At 36.8% G+C, this 20,510-nt stretch overlaps 1 protein-coding gene and 1 long non-coding RNA gene across 3 annotated transcripts; one reads left to right on the plus strand and one right to left on the minus strand.

Moving 5' to 3' along the window:
* Positions 1–885: 885 nt before the first annotated feature.
* On the minus strand, positions 886–13,352 carry LOC129265710 (uncharacterized). Of its 2 annotated transcripts, none has more exons than XM_064102760.1 (2): positions 13,124–13,352; positions 886–3,280 (listed from the first exon to the last, which is right to left on the minus strand). In XM_064102760.1, exon 2 carries the CDS (start codon positions 3,158–3,160, stop codon positions 2,777–2,779), a length of 384 nt encoding a protein of 127 aa, XP_063958830.1. In that variant the 5' UTR covers positions 3,161–3,280; positions 13,124–13,352; the 3' UTR covers positions 886–2,776. The 2 variants fall into 2 exon arrangements, with proteins under 2 accessions (XP_063958830.1, XP_063958831.1); XM_064102761.1 differs by having other exon boundaries at positions 13,032–13,352.
* On the plus strand, positions 5,788–12,977 carry LOC135154792 (uncharacterized). Its single transcript, XR_010294234.1, has 3 exons — positions 5,788–5,939; positions 7,377–7,560; positions 8,601–12,977. It is a non-coding gene; the product is annotated as an uncharacterized LOC135154792 (long non-coding RNA).
* Positions 13,353–20,510: the final 7,158 nt, after the last annotated feature.

The raw sequence follows: 20,510 nt of genomic DNA on the forward strand, positions 1-20,510 counted from the left end.
GTAAGTTTGTTATCATTACACCAATCACTTCGCCCATCAGCAATTTAACAAATTTGCAAACCACGAAGGTGATCAGCATAGAATATCTGCTAGAATTTCAAGCCTTGGGCAATTATAAGTATTCTTGAAATTGATTTTCTTATTTAGATGACTAAATAGAATGCAAAGTTATGTTTTGATAGTTATTGCATAAAAACAACTGGTTTTGGCAGCCCAGGGCGAATTGGACATGAGGAAGCGGTGCATCTGGAAAGATGAGTAAAATGCTATCTGAAATGAATGAGATGACAAAAATATAGCTGAAATATCATTTAATGAATTATGGTCAAAATTTCTCACTTACCACAAATTAAATCGGAAAAATTTCCATGCATATTGATACATCAATTATTACACATGCAAAGAGAGAGAGATAGAAAAAAAGGCTATTATTCTTCATAAGTGAGTGACACTAAAAAAATAAATGATGAAGATCCTTTCATTTCACTGAATATGTACCATGAGTCATTTGATAAATGGATTGATTTTTTCTCTTTCTTCCTTTACTGGTCCAGCAATGTCAATTTAAAAAAAAAATGATCCTTTGAAATCATATCTATGTCACAATTTCTGATTGGCAAAGGGATAAACAAATTAATATACCATTTATGGAGCTGGGATATACTGTCATGTCTATTTCTAATGTAGCTTGCCTGGGGAATTCCCTGTTTAGAAGCAGCAACCCACCTACAAACCCAGTCCTTCCGATCTCAGAATCTCCATCGAAATCACTGAAAGCCAAAATAGAAAATTGGCATTCTGACCGGCCAGTGCATTCCCCCAAAGACTAATGACTCATTTTACAAGATGCAACTCAATCCCATGTATTAGTTTTTTTTTAGTAGAGGGCAAGAGAAACGAAGAAAGAAGAGCCATTTATTTTCTAGTCTCAAGACCATACAGAAAAAAGGGCATCCTCCATTTCTCGTGGATCATGACAGAGCAAGTTAATCGAACATAAACATTTACGTTGGTACCTGCGCGTGCTTCTCCCCTGTGAAACTCTGTCACACCTGACTCCCCCGTAAACAATTACAATCTTCTCCCGTTGTTCGGGGAATATGGGGGGTTTCTATTCTTCTGATGAAGATGGAGGGGAAGGAAAGAAAGAAAAGAAGAACAATCCACAATGGATTTGAGAGCCATGTCTGAGCAATCAAGAAGCCCAGACTGAGAGGTATACTCTTGATTTCTTGAAAAGTGCTAGTATTTGATGAGTTTTGGGGGGTAAGACGGTGGTGGATGTCATTCAACCCGGCCTGGTTTCCTGACTTGATGGCTCAAGGGATGAAATCTTGCCTGTCTGCAAGATAAGATGACGGACTGACTGACTGACTATAGGAGCTAGGAGTTGGTCGAGGGTGTTGCACTGGTGGCCACCACGGTAGAAAGACCATACATTCACAGACAATGCTTTATGAAGAAATTTCTTTACTCATAACATTACCCACCATAAATTTAAGAGAAACTTCAGCAACAGATTGACCCAATAAAACATATAAATGCCAAAAAAATTTGAAAATATCAAATGTCACTTTAATCAGTCTCTCTGGATAGAATTTTTACAAAAAATTTCCTTGTGCTATTCAAAAATTTCAACCCAATTCAGTAGCTGCCTCCTCTACTCCTTTTCAAACTCACATCAATGAAATGTGTAGGCCTAAAACAAAGACATTATTCAAAATTGTCATAGAGGCTACTTTTATCTTGTTTGATCTACAATCATACAAACACTGTGATAATATTGTGTTTCGTGATTTTGGTATATTTCAATGCATGGATTCTTTTTTTTTTTATATTCCTACACTTTACATGAGCTATCACTGACAGCTCAACTCAACAAATATCTGGGCCATGCATTGACCTTCTAACTATACTATATATCATAACAAATGAGATGTTCCTTTTCTTTCCGATATGAGAATCTTAGCTGAAGTGTTTGCATATGGGTCATCTTCCACTAAGAAATTGAAATCTGAGAAGCAAACTTTGCTCAACAAGCCTAGTCTATCTTTAGACCCAATTCTGCACCTGGCATGTAGTTCTGTTTGTTTAGCCCTCTTTTAATTACAGTGACTCACGTTAATCCAACTCATTAGTTGGTTTACACTATAAATGGAAGCGTGTTTTGGTTTGAATGGAGTGACGGGCACGATGACCCCATCACGAATAGGGAGATGTCGATATCTTGGACCAAAAGAGACACTGGCTGTATGGTGTACACTGAATGTAATAAAGATAACTTGTTGGTATGCTCAAAGATTGTCATGGACAATTTAATGAAATTAATTTTGTTTTTATTCGTGCCAATGGCCGGCTGCATGGAAATTGATAAATTCTTATTTCTATGGACAATTAAAATTTATCACTGCAAACTCTTCAGCATTCAGTGACCTATCATGCCTGTATACGTTTATTTTACTTTAAAAAAAAATCTCTTGCCTCTCATACAAAGAATCAATAATGTAGCATTTGAGGGTGTACTTTTGTTTTTCAAATTAGTATATCTATCATCTACGCTTTTGAGTATTATGCAGTTTATTTTAACTATGGATGTAGGCCTACGCATTAATACTTGCATCTTGTTAACTTTGTTTCAACTGGAGTCGGAACAGAAAGCCTCAGAATGGAATATTTTCTGTTCCTGGTGTTCAAGTGGTTGACTTGTCTATATGCTTTTCACTGTCAATTCTTTAGTACTGTGTCACATCTTCTTGCCATATAATATCAATAAAATTTAACAGCTCAAAGGTGGTGATGTTCTCCATATCTTGGAACTTACCTGATGAGCTGATGAGAGCATGGAGCTCAGCTTTGGATGCGTCCACCAAGAAGCTCCAAGGCTCTCTTCCAGGTACTGCTGGGCCTGTAGAGCAGGGGGTAATGCTTGCTTACGAGCCGCTGCTACAGCCGCAGCTGCTGCCGTTGTATGCTGTCCTTTAACCTGCTGCCTCGCTGTCCGGTGGTGCTGGGTGCCGTGGGCGGTGGCTGCACCATGGGCGTGGTGGGCATAGAGGTAGCGCTGAAGTGAAGCCAGGTCCCGAGACCCCACTAGACCGGACAGACGGCCGATGTTTGCAGCGTCATTCTGTGCTTGGGCTTCCTCCAGCGATTGGACCATTGCTACGGCTTCTCCCTTGAGTTGGTTGACGTGTGTGGCACAGACCTCACACTTGTCTTTACTCCAAGCCTCTAGTAAACTTCTAGGTATGTGCAGCCTTTCATACAATGCGGAAGAGTCCTGATAAAAAAAAACATCGAGAAATAAAAATACTCATTAGTATTCAACAACAGCAATACATGTTACAACATCTTCTCTACAACTGAAAGAAAGATCAAGAAGTAGGCGAGTCTGAAGGCATGTACAGGTCGACAACGGGATACCAGAACCCGAATGATAACAGCACTACTTGTCTACCTTCATCATCAACACCAAGGCCTAACAGTCAACCACTTGTTGAATCGTCCCATATGTTCTATAGCATGCAAAGCTTCTTAGCAGAGTCCCAGAAACTCCTGTCTCATCACTTTTCTCAAGACAAGGTATCACAATATTGGCTAACAAGGAGATAGACAAAAGTATTACCTCCTTGGGCTAACTGGCACCTTGACTAGAGGACAACAATGTCTTTGCTGATACTTTTATCTTAAGGGACTACAGCTAGATTCATGCCAGGCACCAAGCAGTGATATGGTGGAAGTGCAGCACCAGTAAACATAAACATCGTGGGGGGTCTTCTTTCTTATACTTGTTCAATTTCGATCAAATGCAAAGAGTTAAGAAATGTATAAGAACTAAAAAAGGATAAAGCTCCAGAGTAAAATGGTAACATTTATTGTCCAATAATCTTTTTTTTTAATGGCAGTTTATATTGACAATTTAATATTAAATCACAAGAATAACAATTCGTGACATTTCAAGGGTTACAGTGAAATACGTGATACATTTCGATAATAAATAACTTTTTTTTGTGATGAAAATTTGCCCCTGTATGAACAGAAAATGTGGATGAAGGTCACATTAAAATCAAGTAGTGTACTTTGGTCTTCCAATTAGATCCATATGTTGATATGTACTCTCTCATTCATGTACACAGCATACTCTCTTATATCATGGAGGTGCTTATATCAACAACAACCCACTTACTCTACAGAGTATGTTGACAAGCTTTGCAGAGGTCACTGACAAGGTATAGGATTTAAAGGAACCATCCAAAGGCTTCTTTCTCATTTCATTTCATTGCACTATCATGTTTTGCTGAAAATTGCTAATCAAACCAACAAATGACGACAAAAGATACTCATAGGAATGAATATTCATACTCTTCACATATTCCTTTCAATTGAAAGTGCTATTCTCTCAAAAGTGTTGTTCTCCTGCTGGAAAGAACAAGTGTTTCAAAGGTTTATTTCCAATTCGTCTAATGGATGCCAATTCGTCCAATTGCCAACTCGTCTGCTATCATTTGGTCTACCATCAGTTTGTCCACTCACCACATGGTCTACTTTCATTTAGTCTAATGCCATTGGTCCAATAGCCATTTAGTCCATACACCATTTGGTCTAATTGGACTAAGTGTTAAATTGTGCAAAATTAATGAAATGAAATGAAATGGATATTAGACCAACTGGTTATGAGACGAAATGGTCATAGACGAAATAATGATTAGACGAAGTGATAATTGGACCAAATGGTTGTTAGACAAAATGTTGATGGATGGAATGGCAATAGACTAAATGAAAGTAGACCATGTGGTGAGTGGACGAGTTGGCAGTAGACGAATTGTCTATTGTGTCAAACAGTATGTTCACTTAACAGCCCTGATAGCAGACACGGTCGTAATGACGTCATTAACTGATCGTAAAGTGGTAATACTCGTCATGTCGTCGTATTTATGACGTTCTTACGACGTCATTTTGACGACTTAGAATGGCAACTTTCATTTGCATTTTTATTTGACCAGATTATGACGTGATTTCGACGTCATTTACTGACCAATTTACGACAAGTAAATTTGCTCGCTTATATGACCAGATTATGACGTGATTACGACGCCATTTACTGACCAATTTACGACAAGTAAATTTGCTTTCTAATATGACCAGATTATTACGTGATTACGACGTCATTTATCGACCAATCTGCAACAAATGAATTTGCATTTTTATATGACCACATTATGACGTGATTATGACATCATTTATTTACCAAACAACGACAAAGAAATTTGCGTTTTCATATGACCACATTACGACGTGATTATGACATCAAATTTTACCAATCAACGACGAGGAAATTTACAAGTTTAATTTCAAAGCCACATACTATTTTGCCATTTTTTCAACCTTGCCATGTTAGCAAGGCTATTTCTACTTATAAAAGGAAAAGTAAAACTAAAAAAAAATAGTACAGATTTTTTTTTATTTTAGGTAAAGTATATAATTCTTCAAAGAAAAAAGTTTCAAAAGCAGTGGCAAAAATAATCATTTCTTAACTGGTTGCCAACCAAACCAAACAAGAGGAAGCTTTATATGTCAAAGAAGTTTGTATCTATTTTAAAACTTTTTTTTTCGCAAGTGGTGTCATGCCCCGGTGTCATGCAAACCCCCTATCTAGTTAGCTCACCCCCCCCCCCCCATGCACGCCCCCCGGGCTCACCCCCTATAAAAAATTCATGATCCGAGCCTGCGCATGCGCGCTGCACTGCATGCAACTGGCGCAGTCGCAACCATTTAATTTGAAAAAGGAATGCTCCCGTTTTTCGCCGTTAAATGTTGCAGCCTAATTTTGGATCGAGAATTAAGTGCGACGAAGATGGCCGTTTTAATAGTTCTACTACTTTAAGAACACGATTCAGATTTGGATAACGACTTCGAAGGCATTCGCAGGAGACCAAACAGTAAGTTAGATAACCATCTTCTAAGATTTTCTTTTCGGAGCGCGGCTTGCCTTTGGCTTTAGATTTCGTGCACTGACACTGCCCGGCCGGGGTGGCTGCCCCGAGCGCCGGCATGCTGAATGCGCTGGTGGGCTCAGGGCCCAAGTCTGCACAGACACAGTGCACACTTACTAAATGCCAGTTGTGGTAACGATATCAAAATGAGTTCGTACAGAATCCAATGAAATGACCACCAAAGTGTCTGTCTATATTTATAAATAATATACCGTATGTGCCAAAGGATTCTGGAAGAAATTGTGTAATTGCTGCGAAATAAGCAAAAAAAGCACAGGATTCGGGTCAACTCGAGCCAAGGCAAGCGTCGGGCCGACATTAATCAGAGCAATAATAACTGTCCCACGTGCTCTTATCTGTGTTGGTGATCTTCAGTTTGAACATTTTTCAGTGTAGATTTCAAGATTTCACAAAGTTCAGTTTATGTAACTGTACCAGATCTACATGTACTATTAGTATGTACCGTAGATCCTCGATGATATACCGTACTGACAATTTTTTAAATCCTAAATCTACCGGGGTATTTTGATTCTTGTTATTCCTGGGGGGGGGGGGTATTATTGCCCCCCCCCCCCTTATAAGATCTCGGCCGTGGATTGCACGATCACAACGAAAATTTGCATGATGGTAGAGAATGACGTAATCTATGTAGTTGCATTGGTAAATTTCACTGAATTCATATTTTTTATTTTATATATGAATTAATTATGCTAATTTATTCATGAGATCATACTTTTTGCTCTGATTCACTAAATAAAGCTCCTAGAATGCTATTTTTTGGGTGAAAATATTCTTTATAGCATTCCTAACAATTGTGAATGAAAAAAAATATGGTACCAAGACCGATTTCTTATGTATTTTTTTAATTTTAAATCATGTATTTCTTTGTTTTTTTACATTTTGTTTTTTATTGTATTTTCAATGGAAATCGTTCTAGACTTAATTCTAATCATAAACAAGGCAAAATTAATTAAGTTTAATCAGTAAAAGTAGAAATAATGATAAATTTATGAATTTTGGCTAAATACACAATTTGCATTGGATTTGTACATGAAATCATGTTTATGAGCAATTTTGGGTCTGACATGCACTTACATAATGTTGCGTAATGTCGTAACCGCGTACCCGGGCGTCACAAATTTGGTCTCAAAATTTGCGCGAGACTTGAAAGTAAAAAGTCAGTGAGCGGCGCGATCAAAATTTTTTGCGCGACAGCGTAGTGATGAAATTTGTTGAGGGGGGGGGGTCAAATTGACCCCCCCCCCCCCCCCAGTTTAATAAGGGTTAAGGCCGTCACATGAAATGCCCTATATTCATTATTTTTCTACCAAAAGCACCATTTTGAGTAAGATTTTTAATGAATAGATCTGTTTGACATTTCAGGAGAAAGAGAGGGAGACACAAAACCACCTGTCTCGGTGTCACACATGAGGAGTTGAGGAGGAGATGAAGTCAGTGAATATGACCTGGCCTGGGGGAGTTTCCAGAAGAAGGCCCAGAATCGCTGGATGCCAGGAGTGGAGATCCTTCATTGCTGCCCTACATGATAGGAGGCATCGGGCAGTAGGTAAGTTAGAAGGCTATTTCAGATGTAAAGCCTTTTTTTCGGGGGGGGGGGGATCATTGGGAATCTCTATTATCAGAATCACGCAGATTTGGGTGTGCACAAACTCGGGGCACCTTATAATCTGTTAATGGTCCTGACTGTACTTCGAGGACTCTGTGATATTTTTTCATTGTATTTTCATTCACGGAGCCTAGACAAGTCTCTGTTGCCTGTAGAACTTTGTACACTAAGATGGATTTCCCTAGAAAATCCACCCTTCCCACAATAATTTTGGGGCAAACATTTAATTTGTCCAATTTGTAAGCTTTTGTACTCTAAATGCATACAAAGGCTTTAAAAATGTTAATTGTTGGAAGGTAAAAATTTTGAAGGATCACTTTCTTACAATTCCCACGCTATATAACGCAATGACATGAACTTTAACTCGAGTGACTTACGTATGCAAGAAATACAGAATTGGTGCACATGCATAGCTGATTGATTCATTGTGCTAGTACTGGTACTAGATCGGTTTGGACGTTCTAATTTCAATGACAAGTTTAGATGGTAAATTGGCGCTAATAAAATTTTGCATTGGTCGATCTCGCGATGCCAGAAAACTAATTCCACCTCAAAATTTGTAATTGAATTTAAGCCAAATCAGGCATAGGGAATGGCTGTATTTCAGCCTCGAAGTTCGAATTCTCGGTCCTGACAGTCCTGGTTACCCCATAACCATTTAAAACACATAAAAAAGGCATGAATTAAAATTGTAATTATAAAAAAATAATATGTTTTATGTGTCAAATAAATTGATTCTAAAATTTCCTTCCTTATACAGAGATGGCTAAAGGTCTTGAGGGCATCATGCCCCCCCCCCCCGACTTGACTTAACATGTTAATATTTGAAGTATAAAATATGTAACAAACCCCACATCGTTTTTTAATCATTTAAAATAAATTGGAAATTAATATTGAAACCATCTAGTTTTTAATGAAGATTAATAAATAGTTTATGTAGAAAAAGTTTTTATGTTTCTCCTCTTCTGTTATTTTTGCAGATGCTGTAATTTGAAACGGAAGGTGTCCTGCCAATAAATTTTCATCCCACCTGAACTGCCTTGCCTGCCTGCACCCAGTCATCTGTTCCTGAGCATTTTCATTTTCCTCTATTTTTCATCATCGTTTGTTTCGGCCTGTATGAAGTGAATTTCACATTGATTGGTGGAGCTGCTAAGTTGGCATTACAGGGCCACGCCGGGGTATGATCCTTTGGGTTGAACATCATGACTGCTAGTTGGTCGGCAAAGGTGATGGGATCGATCAATGTCACATGGAGTAAGATCGATACCAATCTGCTTTGCTACATTTCGAACAATCTCATACGGATACGGATATTATTGCGACAGGAGTACTGCTCGATGTGGTCAAGTCTATTTGACAAAGCATTATGGTGTTAGTCATGTTATCAGAAACCGATTTTTCAAAATCACGGAGTTGCTTCAATTTAGTATCGATAGATATTTCAAGAACGTGTAGATTAGTGAGCTTTTCATCAAGAATTTCACGCAATTTATTTTCGCGCTTATCCATGTCATCATTGAGTTTTTGTCTCTCGCGTTCCATTGCCACGGCCACCGCTCTTTGAACGACTGTATCAATATGATCTAGGTATGCTGGGCTTTGTTTAGATCCAGTTAATGATGAAGCAGAGGATTGTGTACATGCGTTAGCCGAGTGCAAGCGGCCTCTTGATCTGGTGGATATCTTAGACATGTTAGAGATTACGTAATGATATAATTGAAAAGTGGGATGGGCTGTGCATCTGCCAACTCACCAGTCAACCAATTAGAGATGGCCTTCCAAAGTGACACAGCACGAAAATATCAATATGGGACTGGTCTAGTCAACACATAGATCCTGAAAAAACCATGGAGACCGCAGACGCAAAATGACTTCCATACATAAAGATATGATGCACAATCTCCAGTGGGTTCAAAACACTGAACACATGCTATGCTGATACACAGACTATCATAAGAACTTTATCAAGCAAAGGAAATCTGGTATGAAATCTCTCAGCTCACATAAAAAGCCTACGTAGCTACATGTAGGGAAGAAAATGCGTAATTGCTGAGAAATGAGCAAAATAAGCATGTAATTCTATCAAATGTCAGGTATTTTTCGAATCGATTATAATACACTGTCCCACATATGCTTTTCTGTGTTTACAGCGATCATCAGAATTATCGATTTTAAGTTAAAAAATTCATGATTTTACAAAGATACAAGTTTACATTAATGTACCAGATGTAGATTATGTACAATATATTGACAATTAACTTTGATTTTATAGATTTTCTCAAGAAATAATTGTTTGCTGCAACTACTGTCTTTTCCTTCTAAGTGATAGTGTAATACAACAGTTCCACAAACTATTTTCATCAGACTTATTGATGCATGATTCTTTCACCCAAATGCAAGCTTCCATAAATCCTGAAAACTTTGCAACTCAGGTATTTTTTTTTTTACATACAGTATATTTTTTCCTACATTACATAGTTGCCTTAAGTTAATAGCGCACCTCTAGTAGTAACTATCTTAAAATGAGTTCGAACAGAATCCAACAGAATTACCAGCAAAGTGTATGTATATATAAAAGATGTGTGCCAAAAAGCTGGGGAAGAAAATGTGTAATTGCTGAGAAATGAGCAAAATAAGCATGTAATTCTATCAAATGTTGGGTATTTTTCAAATCAATCATATTACACTGTCCTGTCCCACATATGCTTTTCTGTGTTAGTGATCATCAGAATTATTGATTTTAAGATAAAAATTCATGATTTTACAAAGATACAAGTTTACATTAATTTACCAGGGCCCTGTCTTACAAAGAGTTATGATTGATCCGATCAATCGCAACTATGGACGGTCAGCAACGTTAACATCTATTAAGCATGTTTGTTCAAAATATTTTCTAGCTATGATGTATGTTCATGCATTCATTGTTTTCTCAAAAATTCGCTGCGTTTCTCTTTGCATACAAAGGACATTGTGCAAATTTTTCGTAGAAAAAAATTATGACACTGATGGATTTCCATAGAGTTATGATTGATCGGATCAATCGTAACTCTTTGTAAGACAGGGCCCAGGGGTCCGTTGCAGAAAGAGTTGCGCTTAAACGCAAGTCAAAAAATCAATCGCAAGTCCCAAATGCGCGCTGTTGATTGGTTGAAAATCAAGTTGCGCATGATTTTTAGAGTTGCGATTGATTGCAACTCTTTCTGCAACGGGTCCCAGATCTAGATTATGTACAATATTTTGACAATTAACCTTAATTTAAAAGACTTTCCGAAGAAATAATTGTTTGCTGCAACTACTGTCTTTTACCCCTGGCCCTAAGTGATAGTGTAATACAACCCAAACATTTCATAAGAATTAATGTACATGTATGATTCTTTCACCCAAATGCGAGCTTCCATAAATCCTGAAACTATTCCAACTCGGGTATTTTTTTTTTACATACAGTATATTTTTACCTACATTACATAGTTGTCTAAAGTTGAAGGTATATTTAATTACAATTTCAACGAAAAAGCTTTATTCTTGGAAATCATTATGCCTCTGTTATGTATTAACGTGTATTTATACATGTACAATTGTATGTATTGGTATAACAAACATTGTAATTTCATTCCTTTGACCCTAATACTGCATTTTCATAGAAAAGTGTTTTTTTTTTCAATCTATTTAGAGTTTTCAACATTTTGTATTCCTTTTTTTTTTTGCTGGTAATATGTTATGCAACTTTTATTTATTAATAGAATATTTGCCACGATTTCGTAATTGAAATGCGTACATGTATTTGATTTCGTTTTCCATTTTTGTATATATTCTTTTTCGGGGGGGGGGGGGTCATGTTCTTGAGACCGAGACAAGTTATGCAAGGCCCTGGCATGGAGGATCATTATATTGTTACTGGGAATGCTGGACATTGTCAGACCACCTCAGTATTCACCAAATATAGATAATCCTCAATGACAAGGTCTTTGAAGTGATGTGTGTATGTACATTGCATGTAGAATTTAATGTTTAGGTCATTATCACGTCAGAATACGTTAAGATATCATAGTTGACTCCAAAAGACGTCATATTCATTTCAATATGCGACGTCAATATGACGTCTATTACTAGTCAGCAATATGTTGCAAAGTCGTCATTCAGACGTCGTAGTTGACTTATAAAGACGTCATAATTACATCAATATGACGTCTGAAACTGGTCAGGAATATGTCGCAAAGTTGTCATTAAGACGTCGTAGATGACTTTTAAAGACGTCATAATTACATCAATATGACGTCTAAAACCGGTCAGGAACACGTTGCACGGATGTCATTAAGACGTCGTTGTTGACTCTCGAAGACGTCATAATCACGTCAATACACGACGTCAATCTGACCCTTGATACTGGTCAGGAAAACGTTGTAAAAACGTTGCCAAGACGTCATTAAGACGTCGTAGTCACTCTTGGAGACGTCATAATGACGTCAATATACGACGTCATAATGACGTTATTCGCGGGTGCAAGATCCCGTCAATAAGACGTCATGTTACGACGTCAAAATGACGTGACACTCGTCGTTAAACTGACGTAATTATGACGTCATTTTTACCAGTTTCTGCTATCAGGGAGTGTGTTCACATTAATGGACTATCTGTGAAAAATGTGGTTCACACTGTTCAAATGCTCAAATTTAATTTTGAAACAAGAATGATTTCACGCTATGTTCCATCACGCTATGTTCCATCCACACTGTGAACTTATTGTGACAGTGTGTTGGCTATTCCTGCAGGGAATATTTAGCCAGAAAAAAGGTTATGTCCAAAGCCCAACTTGGTAAATTAACAAAAGTAGGCCTATATTCCTACATACTCATTGCACAATTTCTTTTATCTAGAGCATCATTAGGACCATTGAAATATAGGTCTCCATGACTGTATTGATTAACATTTCCCTGAATTCAAGGAGATGGGTGACCTCACAAAGCCGAGCTCTTCTGCTAAATACACATTATACACATTCAAACAAAGCTAGGAACATGTGACGTGCGCCCTATATACCACCCTTTCCATGTATATCACTCTCCTTCCCTTTTATAGTGTAGAATTAGATGAAGGATAAGATGTCAAAACAGGGAATTGTTAATTCCCTGCTCCAATCATCCATGGTCAACACTTCCAGATACAATACTTTCAAATACGCAATTGTCATGCTTCAGAGTAGCTTCAAGAGAGTTGTAGAAAGTCTTTTTCAGAACAATCATGTTGATTACAGTTGAACGAGCAGAGGAAAGACACTGAGATCAATCGGAAATCAATGAAAGATGTTAGCTAATGAGCTCGTCTTCAATGTGGCAGTAAAATGCTGTCACAATCAATTGTACATCAAATAGTCCTTTTCAGGACTAATCTGCAAGCCTCTATGAACTTACAATGATATTAACAGAATGTTCTCTTGGTCATTTGCCAGCTTTTTTTTCACAGCTTTTCCTAGAAAAAAAATACAAAAAAACCTTGTAAATACATTAATGATAATATCCAGGTAAAATCGGTATCCCAGTGGCCAGGACGGGTATCAAACAATTCTTCGAGTACAGTAAAAAATCAATACAACATATCCAATGCATCCAATAGGGAAAAACGAACAGAGAAAAACTTGAGCTGCCAGACTTTGTAGCTTCTGAGAACAACTGAGGCCAATGTTTGGAATGAACGCCTATTGACTTTCCCCTAATCCATTTACTTCTCCCCCTGCAACCCTAAATGTTTTCCTCCAAAGAGAATGAGCATTATGCAATCCTGTTTACTTCTCATCAAATCCCTGCTTGATGCCTTTGAGTGATGGAAGAGAGGAAGAGGGAGAGAGAGGGAGAGAGAGGGGGAGAGGGGGGTCCATAGCAAGAAGGGAAACAAAGTGGTAGGGTTATATATCTGGAGTGTCCAGTGACAAGAATTGTTTACTTCTGAAATTAAGTGGTGTATATCTTTGCCCATGAATGGAACCAAGAAGACAAAGGATGGTGGAATAAGCTTGGTTTCCTAACTGTACACAGCTATCTGATAAAAGCACCAGGCCTGCCAATCAACTCAGGTGACAAGTACTACATAATCTGACAGACAAGTTGATAGTCTGGTCATACAGACACAAGCGCAGGAGACAGGGTTCTGTGATAACCACGGCCTATACATCATGCATATGACCTGTAAGATTATAGACAAAGAACCTGACATTGCAACTTGAAACAAATCGGAAAACATAAACAGGAAACAGAAAGGAAGAGTTAGGCAGAACAAGTCAGAATGAAGATTAATGTTGAAACTCTAGCAGCATTCCAAGGAAAGAAATATCTGAGTTTTGTTCTATTCTTTGTGATACAAAACCATTTTTCATGCATGCAATAGACTGAAAATGCTCAAAATTTCAGGACATACATGTAATACTAGTCTATCACTTTCTGTTATCCAATCAGTATTAAAGTGCTCGAAAGGCAAAGTTTTAACTTCTGAGGAAACAAACAAAACACACTGTAGAGAGAGGATGCTACATATTTCTTTTTTCAAATCAACCCTCCCCAAATCGGAAGCAGACTGAAACATGAGCCATTTTCATCACCAGAATATAATGTACAAGTGCTCCTTAACCCCGGGGGGGCCACTTCCATTGACGAGTGGATACCATGCGCGACCATGGGGTCTCGAAAAGCACCCTAAACACGTATTTTCCAAATTCTGAAAATGCACCCCTTAATAAGTATTTGCGTCTGAAACCCTACCCTTAACAAGTATTGGAAAAAAAACGATACTCTTAATTGACAAGTATTCCCTGAAATGAACCCCTAAACAAGTACAGTGATGGGTCCGTCAGTCGTCGGTTTTACCTTACCATTTGGTTTAGTACGGCCCCATGCACCTTCTACACCTCGCGCAAATCGGACTCTAAACACGTTAGTGCTGGGGCAAAAAGGACATCCTTTATAAAACATTTTAATTTTGTTTAATCATTCCCGCAAATATGACCCTAAACACGTAGCTTTCCTAGCGAAATAGATACCCTTTTTTCATTATTTTAGTGTTTTTGACACCCTTATCACGTTACGTACGTAACGTGCCCTATCTTGAAAAAGACATCCTTTTTACGTGTTTTTTTGGTCGCGCATGGTATCTACTCGTCAATGTAAGTGGCCCCCCCGGGTCCTTAACACAAGTGTTCTACAAAAACAATTGTTTTATTCATAACTTGCGAACTCACTACACAACAATGGTGTATTGTCAGTGAGTGAGAGAAAGTAGGGAAAAGACTGCGAAAAGACTCCTGAGAGAGACTGTGAACTACCCTAAATGCAATCCTATCAACATGATTAATACTGCTTACTCAGAAACCAGGCAAAGAGGTTTTGAAGATAAGGAGACAAGAGAGGTTTACTAATTCCAGATTAAGCCTTATTGTACTTGTGGTATCAGTGCTAATTACATCTTATTAAGATCTTCTTCAGAATTGTATTTAATATGTAAATCTTCCTCCGCCTTTTTATGAATGGGCACTCGTTGTGTGAATCCCGGTCATTAGCTGAACACATGTCTCATTGGGAAGACAGAAGCAAGGGTTTGATTGGATGCAAGATGGGGGATAAGATTAGAACTGGTTTAAAACATCTGACTCTAATGACTTAGTGCATTATCTTTTATCTCCACTCTTGTGTGAAAACATGGAGCAGAACAGAATGTTTGAATAGAGAGTCTGAGCACATAACCTTCACAATGCCTCCTCATTGGCCTGTTGACAATCTATACAAAGCTGTGCAATTATTTATTTAAACATTATCGTTTTATTTCCTGTGTTTCCACTACATTATCACAACTTGAAGTATGAGCTCTTAAATGTTATTTTAATCCACTGTTCTGTATTTCTTGTAATTTTCTTCTGTAATAATGTACATGCAGACAGTATTCTCTCAATATCATGAACTTTATTTTCTTGTCCCCCCCCTCCTGCTTTCCCCGTCACATTCAAGCATTGATTACTTTTATTCTTTCTCATTAATATAAATATAGATTCATGAGAGGATAAGAGTCGTCAAAGTCAAACTGTCAAATGTATTAATTACCGGAGGGGGGTTGGCACTGCCTTCAAACCCCATTTATAATTGCAGATTTTCACTAAAACCCATCCCAAGTGGGCACAAGATCCTTCAATTTCAATTTGAATACAAGAAAATCATCCCACTGATCAGTAAGGTCACTTCACTCCCTCGCTTACCATATTTTCTTTAAAATTTTATATTTCTGCCCCTAACCACCCATATGATTTACTATGATTTAAACAATTAAATGGCATTTAATAATAAATGTATTCTAACAATGGTTCAAAGAAAATATATATAAAATGTCCTAAGCTTTGTTCCTTCCTTATAATCATCACATTCTTTGATATTATATCCATTTCAATTTTTGTTTCATATAACATTAGAAAGAATACTTCATTTTAAGCCTTCATTTTCTGCCTTATTCCATTATATTTGGAAACTCCGTCATCACGAATTTTCTTCATCTCTCAAGACCGGAAATGCCAAAGTTTGAATTAAATTTTCAAGATATGATCCTACTGTAGTTGACACAATATAAACATCCCTTGTCCCCAATCTGAAAATATACCCTGGATTAATAACTTCATGAATGTAAACACTGGGCTGGTGTGAAGAGGATAATGGTAGTAGTGTACTAACATATGCTCTCCGAGGGATGGTTTCTCACCGCAATCAAACGCGGGTTATAGACACAGATAGAGCTTCTACCCAGGATACATCAACCGTTTGGACTCCTAATATTTTGTTAGTGGTCACTGCACCATGGGAAGCTGTGAGACCATCAGCAAACACAGGGGAGCTCTCCCGTCAATATTTACCTGAACTAGGCTGTTTGGTTAACTAGAGGTGTAGTTGACTTTAACCACTTCCAGCATGCATTCAGACATAAAAAGCTTTCTCGAAAATTTCTTGCTATAATGGTCTTGTTAGCATGATGATCAAATCATGGACAGTTATCTTCATTGATTTCTAGTTTATAACAAGCTCACATCCCATATAATGTTCTATTAGTTAACATTCAAAATTCAATCAGAAACAGGCCTACTGCTTTGATAGAGCTTTTAACTATTCCTGTATAGCAATAAATATTACTGTATAACCCCCTCCCCATAAAGAAGGCAAAAACAGGAGTTTACACTATGTTTAAGAAGAGTAGTTCAGCCGTATAACAAAATCTGTCTGAATGACCCAGTTTATTTTTTTATACATACATCACTAGAGTGATGATGATGAGATATGTGAAGGGCGTCCATTGATTCTGTTCATTACTGCAGACCACATATTTCATGATGCCATATAGCTCTGAGGAGAAGTGACGGGGAAACTTGTTGATGAATCGTGACGAAACGGTATAAAATATAGGCCATACATGTTTAAAGTCCTAATTACTTTGGAAAGCATCCTGTTTTTCATGCAATATGCTGGCGAGAATGTCCAACAATACAGCATTATTACCATATAAATGACTCTTTGATCACTCTCAATCGACCCTTGTTTCACAACAGAGTTCATTTCATCTTTTCACCCTGTTTGAGAAGTCCATATAATTATCTGGAGTGTAAAAATATATCATCTTATTAAAGTTGGATCAAAATTTAATGCATAATGCTTTTAAATGTAATACTTTATGAGCCTGAATAAAGTAGTTTATTTCCTTATCTCAAGAGTCCAACAAATGACATACATACATCATTAACTCTCTCATCAACTATAGTATAATCATGATAACAAATGGGATATATCAAAGGATCCAATATCTTTGAATTTAACAGAATGTATTGACACAATAACACAATAGAATACATGGTAAATTGCCAGTTTGTCTACTGCCAACTTGTACACTCACCACATGGTCTACCTTCATTTAGTCTAATGCCATCAGTACATCAATATTTCATCTAACAACAATTGGTCCAATTATCACTTCGTCTAATCACCATTTCGTCTATGACCATTTCGTCTCATAAACAGTTGGTCTAATATTCCTTTTATTTTCATTCAGTTTGCACAATTAGCACTTAGTCCAATTATACCATATGGTATATGGACTAAATGGCTATTGAACCAGATGGTTATTAGACGAAATAGTGAGTGGACGAATTGGCAATTAGACCCTGTGGATGGTGGACATGCTAACGGTAGACCAAATGATAGTAGACGAGTTGGCAATTGGACGAACTGGCAATAGACGAATTGGAAATAAACCAAATACATATGTTTCCCTGAATACAGAACATAATCAGTCCCTGATTTAATTTGAACGATCTAAGAAATATTCTCATCCCCTCTTGAGCCTCAACAATATTGCAAGTCAAGTTAATTTGTTTCAATTTAGCAAATGTTCGTTGCTAGAGTGGGGTCAGAGAGAAGCAATCGTTTTCACTCATAAATGTCAACCTTTTTCACATTTTGTTTATTCACAATTTTCAGGAATAAAAAAAAGCTTGACATTTAGGCCATTTTAGATCTAAGGGAGTCTAAATATAATCTGAAGCCATTTCAATACATCTACCCTGGAGAAATAGGCAACTATTTTCTTCAAATATTTTGATTTGACACTGTTTTACTTGAAATAAAGTATCCTGTGTGAAGTACCTATCCACAGTATATGCACAGTAAAAACGCTGTTTAAAATATCTAAACAACGTTTCTTACAGTAGTCATTTATACAGCTTAAACAAGTGTATAAAATCTTAAACAACAAAGTTTAATTGTCAATACTTCGTTCTTAATATATCAACCATGGTTGTTTCAAATACTTATAATAAACATCATTGTATAAAAAACTATAAATCTAAACAGCATCTTTACAGTATGGGAGAACAAATAGAACCTCTTGAATTTGTTGGAAAACAAATGAGAGAAGTTTAAATCAATAGATATTAAACAAACAAAATGTTATTTACATACCTGTAAATCAGAACTTGTAATATATCATGGTGAAACTTACATATTATTTCATTACAGAGCTGTTTCTGGATATCCAATAAATACTCAATACTAGACTACTGAAGAACATGTACTTCGTTGGGTTTTCCAACATTCAGTCTGGTATAAAGCAGAACTGAGAGAAATGTTGATTTGTAAACACAGAGATCAAGTGAAGAATGTGAACCAATGTGATCTCTGTGATGAATTATATTTTTACCTGTCTCTTTAAAGATAAGAATGTGATGATAAATAGTACGTGTCAATCAAAATTTAATAACAAAAGGAGAGTGATACAAATCATTATATTGTGATTGTAATATATTCACTTAAAGTCATGAAAAGAAGCTTATTTCGTTTAGTTTTGTTTGTTTGTTGTTTTATATACAAACTTGTTAAATTCTTGTTGTCTGGGATCTAATTTAATTGCCAGGTATCTCAGTAATTTGAAAAAGTTAGAAAGATTCGATTGGAGATTTTTTTCAAATTGCTGCCTTTTAAATCCCTATTTTTTTAAAACATGATCTTTCTATATATTTACCTAATTTTTGCCGCCCTTGTATATCCTAGTTTCATTATTTTACATAAATAATCTTTCTTTATATTTATCTACCAAACCAGAAAAAGCCATAGAATGTTTCAATTCATCCTTTGATTCAAAATGATACTTCAGAATGCCCCATTGAAACGGAACATTTTCAATATCAATACCGTACATTCTTCCAACCGGATTATCAAATATTGATCATATTCTCCATACAAACCTCAACCAATATTTCAGAATTATTGATGAAGGATGAAATTACACATTTTCCAAGGATGCACTCATAATTTTGGGGCACTACGTTCCAACCTATCAATACTGACTGGTTCAACAATATATTGAGGTCATAGGCAACTCTAATAAGAGTCTACTATCATTATAGAATCTGTTCTCTTTCAACTGATTACATATTGATTAGAAAGCCCCTCAAAGCTTTTCCATTCTCACTTCATTCATTCATGCTCATTTCTTTTATCCATCATCTCTCTAAGAATGTTAGAGCACAATATTACATTTTGAGGGAAATACCTTTTTTTTCATTCTGATTAAAATTGAAATGAGGTCCATGTATATTGAATGTGATGGTACAACTCACTGATCAGTGTGTACCAATCTAACATGAGGTTTGTGATCAATAATCTGAATATTGACTTAAACAAGATATATTCAATGCTGCTCCCAGAAAGAAGGCACCCCCCCCCCTTGGTGGGAGAAATGAAGGGGGTGGTCGGCTTTATTCCTCATTGGGCTTAATAGATTTTTCACTCTTCAACAATTGGTATATTATATGACATCCATTTAAAGTATCATAATTTGAAAAACATCTCGGAGGTGTGTTTTTCTCAGAATATGTTTTATACTAGACTCTCCTAGATAGAATTGAGTTCCTGAATGTCCATGGTATAACCAGAGATCAAAAGGCATCGTTCAAGGGAGTACTTTTCTACTCAACATTAAAAGACTGGAGGGCGATTCCATACGTGTCGTATGGGACATTTTGACAACAATTTCTAGTTTCCTAGCCATATGCTTGAGCAATAAAATATTCTTTTTTGTCAATGATAAAGCTATAGTGGGTAGTCATGTGAAAAACTAATAACCAACACAAAAAAGTTGATTATGGGTAAATTATAGGTGAAAATGTTGTGTGTCGTACGGTACGCAGAAATGTCCCGTACGACATGTAACATTTTAAGCTCTAATTCACCTATGGACAACATATTTTTGTTGGTTGTCAGTTTTTTGCATGTCTACCCAGTTGTACTTTGATATTACCACAAAGCAAATTGAAGTTCTTCGTTCGTTCGGACAGCAGTATGAAAAATGTTGTGAAAATGGCTGATTTTTTTCTAGCA

The sequence above is a fragment of the Lytechinus pictus genome, chromosome 7 (assembly GCF_037042905.1).
Source record: "Lytechinus pictus isolate F3 Inbred chromosome 7, Lp3.0, whole genome shotgun sequence".
NCBI classification, from domain to species: domain Eukaryota; kingdom Metazoa; phylum Echinodermata; class Echinoidea; order Temnopleuroida; family Toxopneustidae; genus Lytechinus; species Lytechinus pictus.

What these genes read in the sequence shown, in the direction of transcription:
- LOC129265710 (XM_064102760.1), bottom strand. Translation starts at nt 3,160, where the DNA reads ATGGTCCAATCGCTGGAGGAAGCCCAAGCACAGAATGACGCTGCAAAC.